This window comes from Grammomys surdaster, unplaced genomic scaffold (assembly GCF_004785775.1).
Source record: "Grammomys surdaster isolate TR1022 unplaced genomic scaffold, NIH_TR_1.0 126176, whole genome shotgun sequence".
NCBI lineage: Eukaryota > Metazoa > Chordata > Mammalia > Rodentia > Muridae > Grammomys > Grammomys surdaster.
In genome coordinates, this window is record NW_021620983.1 from 59,740 (window position 1) to 79,218 (window position 19,479).

Genomic DNA, 19,479 nt, shown 5'->3' on the forward strand with positions numbered 1-19,479 from the left:
AAAAAAAAAAAAAAAAAAAAAAAAAAAACCAAAAAAAAAAAACCCAAAAATGTTTTCTTTCATTTTAAATAGAAAACTTATTTTTTCTTTAAATATTATAGGTTTTTATGGATTTAAATAAGGAAATTTCAATTTTAATGGGTTTAAAAAAATGTTTAATACAATATTAAGTTTTAAACTTTAAGTTTTAAATTATATGGTAATACTAAATAACATAGACTGAAAAGTATAATTCTCCAATATTTAAGGGATTATATCATTCTATCATATTTTATTTTATTTCTAAAGCTCAGGTTCTGAATATGGAGTATTTAAGAAAATGCAAGCACTGGGCAGGACTATCTGATGGAAGTAGCAGAAAACAAAACATCAAGAGTGATAGAAGTGTGGTTAACAGATGTTCCATTATTGACTTATTTGTCAACTGGATCCACTTTACAGTAAGGAATGGTTTACTAAGTATTGTCCTTGTTTTTTTTTTCATTCTGAGAAAAAGGAACACACTAAGAACTCACCCTTGAAAGAGCTTGGTATATTTTAAGTCTGTATATAGTGTCACTAAATGCTGCCATTTTTAAATGACAAGAACTTAGAACATTTTCAAAGTGTTCCCTGACTGAAATAAGAAATACATTCTTTCTACAACTTGATGACTATACAAAGTAAAAAAACAAAAAACAAAAAACAAAAACTATTTTATTATTCTGAAAATCATTAAAGAATACATATTTTTAACATTTGTGTAAACATCAGAAATTAAGTTCCTATCATGCAAATGAGATTTAGTAACAAAAAGAGGTAGAAAAAGGATATGGAAACAATGTATTTAGAAGAGCAATACTATATGTCAGATAAAAACAATGAAGAATCAATATACAGCAGAAAATAACTAATCCAATAGTTTAATTAAAAAAAACTATATACCATTTAAATTCTTACTTTAAAAATTAGAAATCAGTTATCAAAAGTTACAATTAGCTGGGCTTGGATTCCCAGCACTCTGGAAGCACAGGCAGGTGGATTTCTATGGGTTCATACACAGTGAGTTATAGGTCAGCCAGGAAAACATAGTGAAAAACAAAAGTTTTACATTCAGAAATTTTATTAATCAAAACTACTAGAAGTAAGGCCTTGAATGGTACGCAATGCTACTGGAGAGTTGGCACATGACTAGTTCAAACCAAAATGTGCTTGCACAGGAGACACTACATATCAAAATCAAGAAACAGAAATAGTGGAACCTCCTACTGAGATATTATTATGACTATAGTAAATAAAATATACTGATAAAGCTAAGATGAGTAACTTTTTATTTTTTCTAATGTCCCTACTACAGAGTTTAAAAGTATATGTGCTGCTAATTTTAATAACTCTAGTCTATTATTTTTGTCATCTGCAAAGAAATATTCCAATTTTACACAGAGAAGTATTTCAAGCTTTCTTCAAGATTTCTCTTCAGTTGGATAGTTTCCTATAGTTAAAAATAAACAAAAAAGATGAGTTGCTAGGAAAGAGGGAGATATAATATGAAAAACAGCATTCATAACTATGTTTATGGTTGTACCAGTGCTATTAATAATACATACGTAAGTATGTATTTATATATGTAGATATTCGTATGTAATTGCTTGCATATGTATAGAATGATTTTAGAAAGATACAAAAGTTGAGTGGGTAGAGTTATGGTAGAGGTCTACTTTCTATATAAAGAAATAAAATTCAAAAATTGTCAAGTAGCTTTTAATGCATCATCTATCTTAAATCACATTTGCAATACATTATTTACTGGAAGAACTAGGTGTGTAGCTAATAAACTTGAGATACTGTACATGATTTATACATGTATTATTCAACACAGTGAGTATCTACTGTGTGACTGGTACTGTGTTCCAGGTACTTGTGTCATCCTGAGATCTAAAGACCAAAGAGGTTTGGACCCATAAGGAACTTACAGGAGAAATCAAACATTAAATTCTGACTGCTGTGAGCACAAAGGACAAGGCTGGTGTTTCTTCCCAGTGGAGATGATATTAGAAAGACTTCATAATGTTTACATTTATGTATATGATGGTAAAAACACATATGATGCACATAGCTTATAGCTTTTATAAGAAAATAAAAGGATAGAAATCTTAGAATTCCAAAACATTTTAACTTATTTATTATGTATGGATGTGGTATTCATATATGTGTGTGAGTATACTCACCAGTACATGTGTTTGTACAGACACTAACATTGGGTGTGTGTCTTCCTCAATCACATTTCACAATTTAGGGAAAGAGAGGTGGATAGAGGTTCTCTTGTTGACTATAGAGCTCTCCCTCTTGCCTAGGCTGACTGGCAGCAAGTCCTCAGAATCCACCTGTCTCTGACTTCCGCATAGCACTGAGATTACAGATAGGCACTATCTTGCCAGGCTTTTACATGTGCTCTTGGGATCTCAACTCAGGTCCTCATACTTATACTGCAAGCACTTTGTCCACTGACCCATCCATTTCCTCATCCCCAAAGTCTGAAAATACTTTTATGAAGCAAATTGTTAAAACCAGTGCACTAAACTTGAGGATACTTGATATTCATCTAAATATGGAAAATATAGAAGTACCTAGAAGCTGGGAGGTGCTGACACACACCTCTAATCCCAGTACTCAGAAGGCAGAGGCAGTTGGATCTTTGAGCTCAAGGCTAGCCTGGTCAATGGAGCGAGTTCTAGGGCAGCCAGGGCTACACAGACAAACCATGACTCATAAAATAATTAAAAAAAAAAAACAAAAGGAAAAAAAGTATCTAGAAAAAAATTACGATATTTTTCAGTATTCAATTAGTTGTCTGCTATTAGAATGCGAAACAGAATCTGTCAGATAGCAATCTTACTTAATACTGTATATCTCAATTCAAGATCATTCTATGCTAAAAAATATCCTGTAGAAGTAAAATTTCCAAAGAAATACTTAAAGAAAGAAAAAAGATATTTACAAGTATTATACTCTCCTGCAATAAATTCTCATCATGGGAGCTGGAGAGATGGCTCAGCAGTTAAGAGCACTGACTGCTCTTCCAGAGATCCTGAGTTCAATTTCCAGCAACTACATGATGGCTCACAACCATCTGTAATGGGATCTGATGTTCTTTTCTGGTGTGTCTGAAGATAGTGACAGTGTACTCACATGAAATAAACAAATATTTTTTAAAAATCTCATCATTAGTTCTTAAAGTGGAAGAAAATATGGTGTGCAACACTCATGATCCACTGCCATTTGAAATGTGAATTGATTTTGTGTGTACTATGTTGGGACAGGATGGAAGGAAATATGGCTGGTGATTTTGTGGTGATCAATGAAGCCTTGCGAATGCTAGACAAGAGCCGGGCGGTGGTGGCGCACGCCTTTAATCCCAGCACTTGGGGGGCAAAGACAGGTGGATTTCTGAGTTCACGGCCAGCCTGGTCTACAGAGTGAGTTCCAGGACAGCCAGAACTACACAGAGAAACCCTGTCTCCAAAAACCAAAAAAAAAAAAAAAAGAAAGAAAAAAAAAAAAGAATGCTAGACAAGTGTTCCACCACTGTGCTGTATCATGAGTGAATTAGCATTTGAATTAACTTTTGTTTTGGCAGGTGCCAAACCATAGACATGCAATGCCTAAGCCATCTCCTACAGGAAGAATTCTGTGCAAGCTAAAGAAAAACACAGCCTAAAAAACTGTAAGTTTGAGTGAATAATGTAGTTCAATAGAAGAATATGTATTTAATATGCACTAGGTCCAGGGTTCACTCCTTCAGAGAGAAGGTTTGGAAAGACCACAAATTTAAACAGAACATTGTATCTACTATGTCAAGAAAATGCAGGACACTGATATGATGACACGGAACACACATAAATAGAAAAGGTTCTATAGAAAAATAAAATGTGTGAAAAGGAACAAACTACTGAGACTGTTAGTTGAGGAAATAGATTTAAGTAACATTTACTAAGGTCTTTCCGAATACAAAATAAGAAGGATAAAGGGGCAGAAGTAATAAAAACAAGATGTGTGCAAAGAACTCACTAAATTTCACTTTCATAATCCCTAGTACCTTGACCTCATATTTCATTTGTTACCAAACCTGCTTCTTTACTCAGGTGTTACACATATTCAACCTGTTCATTATCCAGATGGCATCCTGATTGCTTTGCACAATGAACACATGATCCTAGTTTTTAAACTATTAGCTGTGGAGCTGGGGAGATGGCTACATGTTTAAGAGCACTGGGTGCTCTTCCAAAGGACCTAGGCTTGATTACCAGCAACCAAAAAATGGCTCAAAACTCTGTATATTCAGCCCTAGGGAAGTCAAAGACTTCTGGTCTCTGTGGGCACGTCATTCACATGGTATACAGATATATGGACAGGCAGAACACCCACACATATAAAAAAAATTGTTTTTTAAAAGAAAACCTAAAAAGTAAAAATATGCTTGTTAGCTAAGTTCAGGGCAGATAGTCTGTTTACCTCCATCAAGACCTCTGTTCTCTGGTCTCTTCCTTTCAATTATTTCAACACTTGACCAAGTTCTAACCAAATGCTTTGGACAAACTGAGCCCCTTTCCTTTCTCACTGATCTGCACTCATGCCTACACACTGCCTATCTTCTCACTGCCCATGTCAGTACCCACAAGTTCTTATCTGTATCTGCACCCCTATCTTTTCACTGCACACACTCGCACCTCTACTTTCTCATTACCCACATCTGCATCCTTCGCTTCTTGCTACCACATCCCTCTTCTCTCTTTAGTAAAGTTTAGACACCTTTTATAGTCAATTTGTGTGTCTCTCGTGGGACAATATCCCTAATATTTCTAGTTTTCTTTTTTATAACAAGAGTATCTATTAATATCATCATTTGTTTGCCTGTCTATCTCTCTTACTATATTTTGATTTTCATGAAGAACATGGTAATGACTATTCAAAAAAAGTGCTAATTTGTTAAATTTTGAGGAATGAGTGAACATTTTGTTAATAAAAGAAATGTGGTTTTAGAACAAATTTAATAATATAAGGTTTGCAACACAACAGAAAAATGGACTAAGTGTTGGGACCTAGTGAAATGTAAAAGGCAATTTTTCAGTGTAAAACTGTGCATATGTTGACTACAAATCTGATACAGTGGCTGCATGTCTAAGGGTAATGTATTTTGGTGAGTTGATTTTTCAAATCAGCAAAATTCAAAATATTAAAGAACAAAAATAAGATTTCTGAACAATAGCATTCTCTCACATTAGCTCAGAAACATCACAAAGAAGCAAGAGAAAGACAGGATGCAGAGGGAGGGAAGAGCAATGATGACTATGAAAACAATGTAAAAAGGAATGGCTACCCTCTAGGAAAAGGCTGGAAGAATTTGAGAAGGAGGGTGACCCCATAGGAAGACCAGTATCTGAGATCTCTCAGACACTGAGCCACGAAGCAGGCACTAGCTGGTCCGAACTCCCCCCACCCCCATGGAGCAAAAAACATAAACATATTCAACTTTTAGCCCATCATCTTACTTATGAGCCCAAGATCAAAAAGATGAGAATTTGAAAGCATGAAACTATGCCAAGCAGGGTCCTAAACATACAAGATAATGAATAGGAGTGGAAAGAATGATTGATAGGATAATAGCATATGAAATAAAAATAAAACACAAAGGAATGGAGAGATTGCTCAGCAATTAAAGAGTGCATACTGCTCTTTCAGAGTACCTAAGTTCAGTTCCCAGCATCCACATTGTGAAGCTCAAAATCATCAGTAACTCTAGCTCCAGGGGATCCAATGCCCTCTTCTGACCTCCAAGGGCACCTACACTCATGTGCACATATACATATAATTTTAAAATAATAAAAATATATCTTAAGAGACAATAATTAATCTTTAAAGTTAAACTAAGTAGCAACATGAAAAAGTTTATGACATGATATTAATAGCTTCCACAATGTAATGATGATAAGACAAATACATATTCATGGACATTAGGACCAAACAGCCATACAGTGATGAAAATAGTTATTGCTAATACTCATTAACTTTAATCTTATTAATATGTTACCTTATATCTAAATACAACAGAACTACTTATTAATCATACTAGTTATTTTCTAAGAAGGCAGTACTACTAAATCCATTTAAAAAGCTAGAAAGGTTTTTATGAGTTTTACCCATATTAGGTATTCTGATAAATCAACCACTTTGGTGGTTCACAGATTATTTAAGTGCTTTTTAAAAGAATCTAAAACAGTAGGATGTAGGTTATGAGAGTAAAAATATCCAGGAGAGTAATTACTTACATGTATATATATACAGATGTATATGTGTATGTTTAGGTTTTATATGTGTGTGTATAGATGTGCATACATATATACATATATGTGTGTGTATATATACATGTATATATGCATGTAATTTATGCATGAGTACATAAATTCTAGCTATTTTTAAAAATTTTTAATCATTAGCATTACTCATTTCCTCAAAAATTCCTAGAACATTAAACATGTGGTGCACAATAAGACCTCATTTAAAAGTTGTTTGTATTAATTGTATTTATTTTATTTTTACGTATATTTTGTCAGCATGTGGACCATGTGTGTGCTTAGTATCCATGGAGGTCAGAAGAGCATGTCTGATTCCCTGGATCTGCACCTACCTACTATATAGGTGCTGGGAAACAAACTCAGGTTCTTTGTAAGATCAACAAGTGCTGTTAACCACTGAGCCATCTCTCCAACCTCATTGACATATATTTAATCCCAATCAGTACGCTGACAGCATAAATCAGATACAAAAATGGAGATTCAAAGGCTGGGGTTACAAAAAGGAATTAAGATAAATTTGAAGTTAAAAAAATTAAAGTAAAATTTGGCAAAGGTGGCAGTCTCAGAGGCTAAGTGGAAGAGCAAATACAGAAAGCTGAATATAACCAACTGGACTACAGCCAAGTGTAGAACTTGCCCTGTCTAACAGCACAGCTGACAGGCTTGAATACAGATCCAGCCAGGAGCTGCCACACATTGAAAAATCTTTCAAAAGAGGCCAGAAATCAGATGTTCATGTGGCATTCCTGATTTTGTAAATGCTAACAACTATTTTAACTCTTTAATTTTATGTTCCCTGAAGTAGAAAACTAATGGCTGTCTTTGTGCTTATTTTGCTTTATGAACTTGTTTTCCACCTCTGATCTGTGTAGGGACTTCAAAAGGGATAGTCTGCATTACTGAATGAGGCATAAACCACATTTTTATTTAGACCTTTTCATAGGGGAAAATTGAAAAGTACAAAGTAGCGCAGCTAAAGTAAACTGAGACACACTGTTAAGCATCAATCAAGTGTCACTATGAGAGTATGATATGAAAATATGAATGTTCCCAATGAGTAGAACTGTGAAGGATTGGGACATTCTGGTTACCATAAAAAGAAATTACCCCTAAAAATTTGTCATAAATATGGCTTCTTTTGCTAAAATTACAATGAAAATGTTAAGAGAAAACAAAACTACCCAAGATGGAACAGCCATGAACAACATAACTGTAGACAGGTGCACAAATGTCCTGTGTTGTATCTACTGCTCATTCTCTCTGCCTATCCCATTATCCAACCCTCCTTCTCCTTCCTAGGCTACTGGAAAACTCCTGAAGAATCTCAAGACATTCCTGGATTCTGACTATGGAAAGAGAAAACAGGAAGCTAACTATAAGGAAGATTTCACTTCAGTGGTGGAAGTCCCATGTCACAGTCCAACTGTGAGCTAGAGAAGAGGAGAGCTGTCGACTTAACTGTCATTTGCATCACATGCACCCAAGGAAAAAGTGTTTACCTGGTGGAGCCACGGTTAACCTTTTTTCCTTGCTGAGCCGATGCCCTTGGATGAGTTCACTCATGGAAGGGGAACCCTTCAGAAGAAATGATTCTGTGGAGGTGGGATCAGGGGGAACTCTTAATAAATTCTGTAGGTAGGAAGCCCCTGAAGTCCTGGGACGACTCTGATCACAAAGGGAAGGTGAAAATTGTCTTGCAGGAGATCCAAGAAAAATACATACAGGAAACAAAAAAGTTTGACTTTAATTACCTTTCAGCACCTCACCAGTGACAACATTAGTTATATTGGCATTTAATTAGCTTTTAAATATGAAACCCAAGATTTTTTTGTAATTCTTTAGTTTTCATATCAGGATACAACCCTTTTTGAAAACTACTCTGAATACTGGAATAGAAGTTTATTATAAACATTTTGAACCACAAATAGAAAATATATGTATTATTTGATTCTTAAGTGAAAGCTCCTCAAATGAACAACTTTAAATATAGTAACTAAAAACAGGGCAAGTAACCCAAAAACCAGAACGAGATAAGAGGTCACAAGGTCAAGTCACTAAAATCCTTAAAAGTGGTTTCTGAGAAATATTAACCTGACCAATGAAAACAGGCACAAAAACTTGCTTTTAAGAAAATGACTATACAAATTCAGTTACATCTTATGAAATAAAACCACAACCTTTCAATTAGTCATCACTTTTAGTCTTATGGACAAGCGTTCCCCAAGAGAACAAACTCATATCTTTGCCTAATGACATTAAAAACGACAAATAAGTTCCAGAGTAGAGCTTTTAAAATTACAGCCCATGTTCACTGATATTCATTTTCAATATCCACTTTATCTATCCATTTTTAGGTTGGAGGCTAGGAAGAGACATATTTATGACACAAACAGCAGCAAAAACATTAACAGACAGTTGAAAATTATGTTATGGTTAATCAGTATGTGTGAATGGGGTAGCAGAAAGACCAGCATTAGCAAAGCACTTAGCAGCTTTAATTTTTCCTTTTTCTTTTCTTTTCTCCATCCTACACAGTAAAAGCACATAATTTTTTACAGTCAATTAAAGGCTGTGCACTGTACCACACTATGACAATAGCTGCATGCATACCTTTTCCTCTGAGTGCCACTGCTGACCCGAATGGTAGGGATCTGTGGGCCCTGACTATGCAGGAGGTAAGTGTCTATGGTAGGCACGGTGGCTGGCGCCTCCCCACTTACTTTAGGGCTGCCGATCTTGCTCTTTCCAAGTTTGCCTTTGCTGCGTCGGGACTGCTCATGGTCAAACTCTAAGTCCTCCAGCCTCTGTGTCAGGGCGAGCTTTTGCTGGATAGCCATTCGCAATAAAGTGTTTAGAGTCTTCTTCTCATCTTCTGCAGCTGCTAACTGTCTCTGCATCTCATCCAACTGTGTGACATATTCATCACATCTGGAACCCAAGCAAAAGGGTGAGGAAGGAATCCTGGTAAAGCTAATCTGGAACTTAATTAGAAAGATATTGCTTTCTTATTGTCAGCCCAGATACTGATATCCACTATAGTCTCAAAACTTTTATTATGCAATACTGTTAGAATGATTAAAGAGCAATATTACATAGTATATTATTATATTTAATAATATCATTTAAGCTTCATCAGAGACATCTACATATAAAGGAAACATAGTGATCTATAGAGTTTGGTACTAGTGGTTTCAGAAATCCACTGGGGGTCTTGAGATATATTTCCCATAGATAAAGGGATTGTAATAAATTTGACTGGAATGTAGCAATAGATTGGAAATATTCTATAATAATAGACAATTGGAAGCAGTAGACTATGTTTAGTAATTGGTGATTCAGCCTCACAATGGAATCCATAAAGGGACATCTTAAATAAGCAGCATAAATCTCAAAGACAGTTATTATAGAAGCTGTTTTGGGGTGATAATACAATGTCACATAATATCCATTGCTACTTTAGGTATATTACAATCACAGTCTCTATTATATAACATTGTATCCTTTGCAAAAAGTTTGTCATATGTTATACCTACAGTATATATGCTATATCAAAAGTGATAATATTAATAAAAAGAACATTTTCCCTTTTATATGTATTTACAGGCTTTATTTTAAATGGAAGCAGATAATGTTTTCAATATGGCAGATTTCCCCCATGTTAAAAAATAAAAATTTCAATGAGTTTCCAACCAAATAATAAACCAGTGAGTTGTAAAAAAATGAAGATTGATGTTTGATTTAGGTACAGCAGGCCATTGGGAACATCTTCATCCAGGTTCATATTCATTCTGAAGCACAAAGACAAGCTCTGTGCTATTTCCCAACTGAAATTAAAACCTGAGTCCATCCACACACATTTGGAAAAAAGTCGGATGAGAAGAAAACTCACACTGAATTTCTGCTGAGTTAAAGATATTGGTAAGTTATTCTTCATGTACCACCAGATAACAGATGAGCTCAGAGAATTGTCCAAAATATATTATACAAACTGAAATCAGCACACGCTTGAGGAATTATACAGAAAGACAAAACTAAACACCAAAACAGGATCTATGATTAAAATACATTAGGTCCATGGGGTACTCATTTCCATAAATCCTTAATGTCAAGACTATGGGGACTATGTAGATCATGAGAAAGATCAGAGCTTACTAAAAACAAAATGAAGTTTAGGACCTTGGATTAATTCTTTTTGGTAACATTAAAATATTTTTAAAATATAAAGTAAGGCAATCAGTATACCTGAAAGAAACTAATGTCTGTGAAAATGGATTGCAAGGGAACAATACTTAAAATATGATCTAAACTGAGCATTTAAACATCCCTTTAAATTTCTCTCTCAAAGAAGAAATATGTGTTCTCTTAACTCTGAATATTATCCTAATTTCTTTCATCAAAAATGGGATCTTGTCTCCCTTTCCACTCTTTGTCCTGCATATATATGTATATATATATACATATATATGTACACATACATATATACATATATATGTATGCATATTCTAATTCTAATAAGCATATATGTATATATATTCTAAATATTTCTCTTTGCCATCTCTATGAGATTCAGTTGCAGGTGACCTCGAGCTCTATGTTCTTAGAATAAACATATTTCTAATCTTGGATTTGTCAATGTGGTATCTCATAATTTTCTTCATGCAAACTAAATATATTTATTCATGAGTATTGACAGTGCTCTTCCCATGTGAAATACTCAATTTTAGGGAGAAAAAAGTTACCTTGTTGCAAACATTGCTCTCAGGGATGAGAAGGTTGCAGCATCTTCTTTCAAAGCCTTTAGCTCATTCCTCAGTTTTGTCATTGTTTCAGTAACCATTGCCTTTTCATTTTCATATTTGTTCTTCAGGTTAGCTAAAGCCACTTCAGCTGTCTGAAGCATAAAATCACAGTATTTACCACTTCACACCAGAAAAAAACTGGCCCACACACTTTTTTTTAAATTGGATATTTTATTTACATTTCAGAAGTTATCCCCTTACCCCATTCCCCACCCCCCGGCCCTGGAACCCCCTATCTCATCCCCCCTCCTCCTGCTTCTATGAGGATGTGCCCCCACCTACCCCCACCACCTTCCCACCCACGAATTCCCCTACACTCAGCATCCAGCCTTCATGGGACCAAGGATCTCCTCTCCCACCTATGCCCGACAAGGCCATCCTCCCCTACATATACAGCCCTCCCCATGCGCTCCCAGGGTGGTGGTCTAGACCCTGGGAGCTCTGGTTGGTTGACATTGTTGCTCTCCTCATGGGGCTGTAAACCCTCTCAGCTCCCCCAGCTCCTTTTCTCTAATTCCTCCATTGGGAACCCCCTGACCAGTTCAATGGTTAGCTGTGAGCATCTGCCTCTGAACATGTCAGACTCTGGCAGACCTCCAAGGAGACAGCCACATCAGGCTCCTGTCAGCATGCACCTCCTAACATCCACATCAGCATCATTTCATTTGGAATAACAAAAAACCCAAGATAGCAAAAACTATTCTCAACAATAAAAGAACTTCTGGAGGAATCACCATCCCTGACCTCAAGCTGTACTACAGAGCAATAGTGATAAAAACTGCATGGTATTGGTACAGAGACAGGCAGGAAGATCAGTGGAATAGAATTGAAGACCCAGAAATGAATCCGCACAACTATGGTCACTTGATCTTTGACAAAGGAGCTAAAACTGTCCAGTGGAAAAAGGACAGCATTTTCAACAAATGGTGCTGGTTCAACTGGAGAACATGTAGAAGAATGCAAATCGATCCATTCTTATCTCCTTGTACAAAGCTCAAGTCCAAGTGGATAAAGGAACTTTACATAAAACCAGAGACACTGAAACTAATAGAAGAGGAGGTGGGAAGAACCTTGAATATTTGGGCACAGGGGAAAAGTTCCTGAACAGAACACCAATGGAGTGGTGTCCTATTTTGTAGTCCCACATGAATGCTTGTTTATAAGTTAGGACTTGTTTTTTCAATTAAGCCTCTTCACATTTTTAAAAAAGAAAAGTCTAGATTTCTATTTTAACTTTCAGAAAGAAGTCAGGAATAGTTTCACTCAGATTTGAGTAAAAGAAGAAGACACTCTAAAAAGGTAAAGAATCTTCATTCTCTAAAGAGCATGCACCCTCATACTCTATTTCCTGGCATTGCCTGTGTTTGAAAAAAAAAAAAAGGAGTTCATATGTTGCTGCTGCTTTTCATCAACACCAATATTTGTTCAGCACTCCTCTCAAATGGGTTTCAGAAAAACAGTTTTATTTTCCAGTGTGTGTGTGTGTGTGTGTGTGTGTGTGTGTGTGTGTGTGTGTGTATGTCCCCGCACTCAGGTAAAACTCAAGAATGGAAAGCAAACCAGTCATCAAGGAATTTGTCAGGTAGATTCATATTAAAATATCCTATTTATTACAGAGGGAAATGACCAGTAGTTAATAAAAACTCCATAATGCTTCAGTTTTGACCCACATACACTAATAACACAACTAACTATACATAAAGTTTACATATATGGTCAATGACACTATTAGACTTCAGAATTTGGGGGTGTTTTCTCTCTCTCCCTCTCATCTATCTCTTTCCATCTCTCCCTCTCTTCCTCTCTCTCTCATAGTTCCAAACTATTCCATTTGTTTGTAAAATTCTGCATCTGTTTACATCACTCAGATCCCCACAACTGTATTGTCCTTCATCTTTGATGCCATTACTTCATCATTTGGTTACTAAGTCTTATTTAAATCTGAAATGAAAGGCAAAACACCGTTTCTATCTTGAGACAGCCCTAGGAGTTGAGCCTTGAAGTTGAATCTCCATCTCTGAAGTTGGGTCTAGCTACTGCCTGTCAGACCTCTATCATCATGTCTGTACCAACATCCCATTCGTAGACTCAGGGTTAGTCTCCTCCCTTTCTCCCTGGTTGGTACAAGCTGTTAGGCAATCCCCTCCCAAAACCCTCCATTGGCTGTTTCCATTATCACTGCCTGGGTCTCTGGGCTTTACCTACAACTGGATCTCTTCTATGGCTTTACCTTCCTCATCACCTGTACTATATACTGCCTAGGTAGACACAACTGCTCTTCTATCCCAACCACCTCAAATTGTTTATTTATTATTTATTTATTTATTTAATTTATTTATTTAATCTATTATTAAACTTATTATTTTGAGAGAGAGAGAGAGGGATAAAGAGACAGAGAGAGAGAGAATATGAGTGTCATTTGTGATGGAGGCCCATTCATAACAGAGGACAATTTGCGGAGTTGTTTTTTTTTTTTTCCTTCTACCATACCTGTTTTGAGGACTGAACTTAGGCCATTAGGCTTGGCAGCAAGCATCTTTATCACTAAGCTATCTCCTTGGTCCTTTATACACTTTAAAATAAAACTACATTTTGATTGGCATTGGAATGTACTTTATTTTGCCCAGGAATTTGAACACTTATCTTGGCACTAAAAAACCAACAAAATTAAGGAAATAAATTAAGAAAGCTTTACTAGTATGCTTTCATCAGCAAAAGCATATTACCTGCTTATTGGCTTTCAACACTGCCCTCAGTGTGGCAATCTGCTCTCGTTTGGTGCTCAGCAAGGACTTCAGCTTGAGAATCTCTTCCATTAAGGCTTCCTTGTCCTTATCGATCATGGGGGCCAACTCTCGGGCTGCTGCTCTTTGACGAGACAGCTGTAAGGACCTGTCCACTGCTTTCTGTAGATGCTTGATTTGGTCCCGGATTATGGCATTAAGGTTGTAGATATTCATTGGCTCTTTGCGGATATCACTTGTATCCAAAACTGGAGATGACGGTGGGGCAGTAATAACAGGAGAGATTGTGGGAGTCTTAGTTGGACTTGGCTCTTTACTAGTCTCTGTGTTTTCCTTTGAAACTGGTTCAGATGATGTCCTTGATTCTACAGGGGATGACACACCCCTCCTGGATAATCTTGGTGACAAAAGTCCCCTGGGATCATCAGGCCCCTTGAGGCTGCCACTTCGAGTAACTCTGCTTTGCCTATAGTAGTCCAACATGACTCTATTGGGAGTTTCATTATTACATAGACACACATGGTGGTAAAGCTGGGCTAGTTCCTCACTAAATGTCACCAACTCATCCTGGGCTGTATTGAGGGTGTTGTGATTTTCGTTGGCTATGCCAGTCATCTTTTGCAACTCCTTCTCCATGTGGGCCATCTTCTCACCACTCTCCTTAGATGTCTTCTCAAGGTTTGTCACTTGTTCATCATACATTTGGATCTTACTCTCATATTTGGTCTTTTCTTCTGTATAATTTTCTACAGATTTATTATATTTTTCCTTTAAGGCCTTAATTTCTGCTTTCAAATCAATGACTTCCGTGACAGCCACTCTATATTTGCACTCAAGGATCTCTAAGCCATTGATGTCCACCTCATAGTCGTGGGCTTCCTCCACTGAGTTCCGGCCCTTCTCACAATCTAGCTCAGCCTTGAGCTCTTTGCTGTTTTGCAGGCCCCTCATAGCATTGACATGTTCTGTGAGCCGGTGCACTTGCTCATGCTGCTCTGTCAGTGCCCCCTTGGTGTGTTCTAGCTGGGTTTGTGACTCCTGGAGGTTGGCAAGAAGAATAGCTTTTTCCCGCTCTACCTGTAATGGCAGAAGACAATGTCTGAATAACTTCAGGGCAAAGCCAATAATGAACTCAATGCAGTTGGACAGGCATGTAGACATTTAAAATGACCACAGCAGAGCCAACACTCCCATTATTTCAAATTAAATTAAAGTGTTTCCTTATTTGAGTTCCAGTAAATCAATATAAAAATACCTAGTTTGTAATGTGGAATTTTATGGAAGCCAAGACATTTGAATTTTTCATAAAGAAAATGGAAAAAATCTTTATTGTTGCATTGTGATCTCAGCAAAAAGCACACACACACACACACACACACGCTCTTCTGTGCTCTTTTTTCTTTGAAAACTAAATGAATAGCCTTTAAAGTTTAAGCACTATTAAAACAAAATGAAGATTTTTCCAACTGGCTTTTTCTTCTGGAAAAGACTTTTTATAAATTTTAATCAAAACAAAAAGTACTGGATGTCTCTCAAGTTTATTAATGGGATAGAATGCCTTGATAAATGAGATAATGCATTTAGAACAGTTTGGGGGTCTAGTTTGTAATTTGTTTGAATTTAATATAACATTTTCTAAAACCCACCAGTTTCTTCATTATAGCAACAACAGAACAAAATGAAACAGAACATGTTCTCTCCTTGTGTGTCAAAAATCCCATAACATACTACATACCATCAACACGAATTCATCTTGCAGATTTAAATGAAGCTCTTACCTGAATAAGCTGCTGCTTCAATTTCTGAATTTCTGAAATGTTCAACTCACTGAATAAGTCAGACACAGGATGTAGAGACTCTCCTTTCCTGGTAGTGGGAGTACGATAGTCTCCATTCAGTTTCCCAAGAGGCCCATGGATATGCCCATTCATCTTGTCATCATTGTTTGGCTCACTTCCATCCTCAGCAAACTTGAGCCCATCTACTGAGATGCTGATGTGGTTATCACTGAGGTTGATGTACTGGGACAGCTCCTTCCTCAGGTTGTTCTTTTGCTCTCTTTCATTCTTCAGTGTCTCAAGGGCTTCTTCCAACTGATGCTCTGCAATCTCTTTCAGTCGAATGGCATCTTCTAGTTGGCTATTCAGCAATACTGTTTCTTCTTCAAATCGCTTAATTTCATGCTTTAAGCCTTCATATTCAACCTAAGTTAGATAGGTTAAAGAAGATTCATAAAACTAAAATTTGGGCCTTATAAAACTCCCATTAAACACTTTAGTAGACTTAATCATTTTAAAAAAAAAAGTATAGCAGTCTACAAAATAAATAATAAAAAGTATATACCATATTCTTATGGTAATACACCATAGACAGTTACAAATATATACATACACACATATCTATCTATCTGTCTATCTATCTATCTATCTATCTATCTATCTATCCAACTAGCCATATTTTAAAAAATAAAAATATATAATTTAACACCTAGAAGAGAGGAAAAGATGTTTACTGTATTAAGACATTTTAAAAGATCCAACAAAGTTGTTTTCCTAACAAATAATGATAAAATATATTTGGTAATTATTTATCAAAATTTTCAATATTCACCACCCAAGAAAAAATTTTTTACCATCATTAAATGAAAAGGAAGTTTTAGCATTCATACAAACATTTGTTTAAAAGATCACAATAAAAACAAAATTTCAATAAAATATGTTTGAGATTAAGATAAAAAAAATCCCAAAATAATTAATCCCAAATAATAAATATCTATATATACTATTAGTAATTTAACATTCTTTTGAATTATAATAAGCAAGAGCCTGCTCAAACAACCTTTGGTCATAAGAACCATTAATAACAGTATCTCTGAGCTGGTATGCCTTCCTGAAGACTTTTCCATGCTACTAACTATATGCTACCCTTTATGTTTAAAAACATGTTATCTAGTTGGGTATGGTGACACATGCCTTTAATCCCAGCTTTCAGGAGACAGAAACAGGTGGGTCTCTGTGTTTGAGGCCAGCCTGATCTACAAAGTTCCAGGATAGCTAGGGCTACATAGAGAAACCCTGTCTTGAAAACAAACAAACAAACAAAAATAAGCAAGCAAACAAACAAACAAATAAAGCATGTTATCTTGGCCACATATAGTGGTATATACCTTTAATCCCAGCACTCTGGAGGCAGAGGCAAGCATATCTCTGTGAGTTTGAGACCAGCTTGGACTACAAAGTAAGTTTCCAGGCCAGCAAGAGTTACATAGTGAGACCCTGTCACAAAACAAACAAACCAAAAGTACTCTTTTATTCTCCTAAGTATCCCTCAGTATGTCAATGCTCCCTCCATAATATTTAAAACCAAATTCTGCTCTTCAATAAACAATTTGCTTAATAAATAACTACTCTGAAAAAAAACAGAATAAATAACAAATATAGTATTAGATACTAACATAAATTGTGCATTTAGTTTTGTATGTATTTGTATTTTCATTGTTTAAATTGAAACCAGGATCATAGACCATTATTACTTTCATATACATTTTACTCCCCCTCCTCCCTTTCAAAATCTTAATTGCTTATTTTGAAAATTTTGAGGTATCAGTTTAGTTGGGATGTAGATTTGGCTGATATAAACAAGACTTATTTAAAAATACCTTAGTTGAGATAGAAGAATTTTACCCTATGTAACAGAATAAGGATAGTCAAGGCAAGTTTGGAATCTCAGCTTCATGAGTTTGTCTGTGAACAAGGCTTCTCTCTTGCTACATAACCTCCTACTATAGTTCACACAATACAGCAGGTGGTGAGAGGTGTCCCAGAAGATTGAAGGAAAGGATATATCCTTTCCCTTTAAGGATGTCTCAAAGTTTCCCATATTGCTTTTCTTCATATACATATAACATTTTGCTGTAAGGAAAGTAAAAATGTAATCTCTAGTAGGGTAAGACTTGTATAGTTATGAAAGAAAGTTAACAGCAGCAGCATTCAGGGTTATAGACAGTCACTAGACCAATGGTTCATGGAACACACCATGGAATATCCATGTATAAAAGCTGTTTCTAAGATTTAATTACATATGGGAATGAGGAGAGTATTAATTCTTAACAGAATGGTCACCACCCTACAGCTTGTAATAAACTCGATAAGGCATATGAATAAACAATGTTTGTAGGAATGTGTTCACCACACTGTGAGGCAAAAGATACATTATATAAAAACACAGCACAGATACTTCTAAAGAAAAAACAAATGTCATTATAATTTTAATATTTCCATAACAGAATCGCTCAAAAAAGTCAAGTAGAAAGATGTGTTGTCTTAGTTACTTTTCTGTTTCTGTGAAAGGCACAATGACCAAGGATACTTATAGAAGAAAGAGTTTGTTGAGGGGTTACAGTTTCAGAGGGTTAGGGTTTATGATCACTACAGTGGTGAGCATGGTAGCAGGCAGGTAAGAATGGCACTGAAGCAGTAGCTGAGAGCTTACATCTTGATCCACAAGTATGAGGCAAAGAGAGAGCTAACTGGGAATTGTATGGGCTTTGGAACCTTAAAGCCTACCACAGTGGCATACCTCCTCCAATTCTTCCCAAACAGTTTTACCAATTAGGGACCAAGTAGTCAAATATATGAACCCATCAAAATCATTCTCTTTCAAACCATTATGTTCCACTCCCTAGTTCCCATAGAATCATGCGTTTAGTACAACTTAAAGAGTCCTCAGTCTTTTACAGTCTCAGTATAGTTTAAAAGTCCAAAGTCTCTTCTGAGACTCAAGGAAATCTCTACAATCCTCAGTAAAATCAAAAGAAAAAAAAAGCATACTTTCACAATACAATGGCACAGACTATACATACCATTCCAAAAGGAAGATGTCATAGTAAGGATATGCTGGACCAAAGTCATACCAAAACCTAGCAGAGAAGACTCCAAACCTTATAAGTACATGTCTGATGCCAAAGAGCATAGATACCTCCACAGTTCTAGCTTTTCCTAACTGTAACACACTTATCTTTCAAGCTTGCCCCATTCCCTGTCTGCAGATTTCCTTGGCGGATATCACAAGGCTATAGCACTTTTAACATCTTTGGATCTCCAACACAACCTAGGCCTCACTTTCACAACTTGACATAATGGCCTCTTTACATGAGCACCTTCTTTTCACAAACTGCAGTCTTAGTTTGGTGGGGTCTTGCCCTCAGGGCACAACTTCCTTTATTCCATTTTGCATCAGGTCTCCTTAATTGCTTTCAGAACAAGCCTGTTCCAACACTAAATTTTCAGGTGCTCTTTTTTTCCCCAAACAGTATATTTTGTATTTCTTTTCCCTTCTTGCTTTCTTTCACTGTAGTCCTGTATAAGAGTGATCACTAATAACCACATGATGAGTCAATATTAGTCTATCTTGAAATCTCTTCTGCCAACAAAAATATTCCCAAACTTCAATTTAGCTTCAGGTAGATTCTTAGAATAAAGAAAAAAAAAGGCAGCCACATTCTTTGCCAGAATTATCACAAGAATTGTTTTTAGACCAGTTGTTAATATTGTTCTCCTCTGAAATTTCTTAAGTTGGGTCTCTATAGTCCACATTGATCTCAAC

At 36.0% G+C, this 19,479-nt stretch overlaps 1 protein-coding gene across 6 annotated transcripts in view; it reads right to left on the minus strand.

Annotated features, from left to right (window-relative positions):
- Positions 1-19,479, minus strand: part of Bicd1 (BICD cargo adaptor 1) — a 123,026-nt gene that overhangs the window by 22,705 nt on the left and 80,842 nt on the right. For 3 of the 6 annotated variants that reach the window (XM_028757551.1, XM_028757550.1, XM_028757552.1), the window contains exons 4-7: positions 15,654-16,079; positions 13,858-14,952; positions 11,072-11,223; positions 9,053-9,260 (exon numbers count right to left, since the gene is read on the minus strand). In XM_028757551.1, coding sequence (XP_028613384.1) covers positions 9,053-9,260; positions 11,072-11,223; positions 13,858-14,952; positions 15,654-16,079 — 1,881 coding nt within the window. Of the gene's footprint in view, positions 1-7,831; positions 8,026-8,942; positions 9,261-11,071; positions 11,224-13,857; positions 14,953-15,653; positions 16,080-19,479 lie in introns of all 6 variants that reach the window. The other 3 variants (XM_028757549.1, XM_028757548.1, XR_003710049.1) reach the window with 2 other exon arrangements.